General features: G+C 40.6%; 1 protein-coding gene across 1 annotated transcript; it reads left to right on the plus strand.

Moving 5' to 3' along the window:
- Window positions 1-856: 856 nt before the first annotated feature.
- Window positions 857-1,165, plus strand: LOC140005487 (uncharacterized). Its single transcript, XM_072046487.1, has one exon. It carries the CDS (start codon window positions 857-859, stop codon window positions 1,163-1,165), a length of 309 nt encoding a protein of 102 aa, XP_071902588.1.
- The last annotated feature ends 721 nt before the right edge of the window (window positions 1,166-1,886 follow it).

A 1,886-nucleotide genomic window follows, 5' to 3' on the forward strand; every position in this document is an offset into this window, starting at 1 on the left:
TATGTTATGATTACATATGTCGTTGGAGTGAACCTCCTCGACTTTCAAATGAATGGGGGACGCCCAAACTCATAGGCCGACCTTAGACTCGAGCCAGCAATGGGCTTGGTCGGGGACTTAGGCGTGCCATGAGATATAAATGAGCTTGACCTAATGAGAGGTCTTGCTCGGCATACTCGTGGAGTATCGCCTTATAAATGACTTGTGGGCCCTTGAGGTGTATGGTGGACGGAGGGAAGTAAGTGGTGATCTACGGAAATGGAAATACCGACCCGGTTGACAGGAGGGTCAATGCGGGAAGGTATACGAATGGCATCGGTAGAGCGAGTGGAACTTAGCTCCTGAGAGCTACTATATCCTTGAATTGTTTCTGATTACTTTTCCTATTCGAATGATTGATTATTGAAGGGACATGGTTTTATTTATTTGATTTGGGATTGCTATTTGAACAAAGTGCTTGCATGTGTGTTCTTGGCCTCACGAGCGTTTAGCTCACCCTATAGTTTTGTTTTCCTTAACAGGACCGAAACTTGGAGAAGTTTGGAGAGACCATTCGTTGTACTTTTGTTAAGACTCCTGCTATATTTTGACTAGACCCTGGTTTGGATTGTACTTTTGGAAATTGTAAATTTGAAAGTTTGGGCCCTGACGTGTATTTTGAATTTAAGTCTTATTATGATTATCGATGTACTGGTTATATGTTAAGTGACTTGATAAGCTTGAACGCTTCCGCATTATTGTATTGATGTTGTTCTCTTCGAAGTGTTTAGTCCGGTTTTAAATTGAATGGAATTGCTTGAGTCCTGGCGAGAGTTGGGCAGGCGTCCGCGGATACCCTTTGGTCCGCCTTAGGGAGATGTGGGGCGTCACATATGATCCTTTCAAGATAGAGGAAAAGGTTGGATCAGTAACATATAAGCTGAAGTTACCAGCAGGCACAAAATTGCACCATGTGTTCCATGTGTCATTAATAAAGAAGAAATTGGGGCCAATTCAAAACAATTCACCTAAGCTACCAGAGTTAGACACACAGGATCAGTGTCCATTGCAGCCAGAAGCAATCTTGAAGAGAAGAGTTATTCTGCGAGATGAGAAGCCTATTATTCAATTCTTGATCAAGTGGAATCATTTGGACTATGAAGAAGCATCTTGGGAGGACAAATAATTCATTGAGCGATAGTTTCCTACATTCCAGACTTGAGGGCAAGTCTGCTCTTCAGGGGAGCGAATTGTCAGGAAAGGAAATAAATGTAATAGAGGTTGGATTGATTAGATTTCAATTCAAGAGCAAAACGGTGTAGTTTTGAGCATTAGCTTTAATTAGGGGGTTAAGTCGGTTAATAACCAACTGGCAAGATTTTTAGAATTTATTATTACTAGTGGGACCCATAGGTGAGAATAACAGAATTTTGGCAATAACAATTTCATTCTTTCTCTCTCTAAATTCTCTCTATGTCTTTGTCTCTGATTTCCCTCCATCCACTACTTCCTTCTCTTACTTCCTTTGTCATCCGATCCAATTAATTCCAATGATGCACTGGAGTTCCTGACAGATACAAATCAGCCACGGTTTCCCTTTGCATGGCTAGTTTTTAGTCCAAAAACTTCCTTGCAACTTGCACAACTAGCACAATTTGTCCACTTTGAGCCATCATTCTTTACTTCAACTTAGGGATGAAACAACAGCTTGATAGCAAGACACAAAGCTCGAGGCAACATCTTTCAAGCAATTTTCATCATTTGATTCTATTCTTAGCAAGTTTTGTGGATCATTTGGAGATTCTTTATCAAACTTTCCCAGGGACATTATCAAGCAAAGAAAGAGATAAGAGAAGCTTGTAAAGAATTCTCTATAAATAGGAGCTTGTTCTCTTCATTTGGGAGTT

The sequence above is a fragment of the Coffea arabica genome, chromosome 4e (assembly GCF_036785885.1).
Source record: "Coffea arabica cultivar ET-39 chromosome 4e, Coffea Arabica ET-39 HiFi, whole genome shotgun sequence".
In the NCBI taxonomy this organism is placed as follows: domain Eukaryota; kingdom Viridiplantae; phylum Streptophyta; class Magnoliopsida; order Gentianales; family Rubiaceae; genus Coffea; species Coffea arabica.

Bases quoted from the DNA above. Each gene is read 5' to 3' on its own strand.
- LOC140005487 (XM_072046487.1), top strand. From the start codon at position 857: ATGTGGGGCGTCACATATGATCCTTTCAAGATAGAGGAAAAGGTTGGA.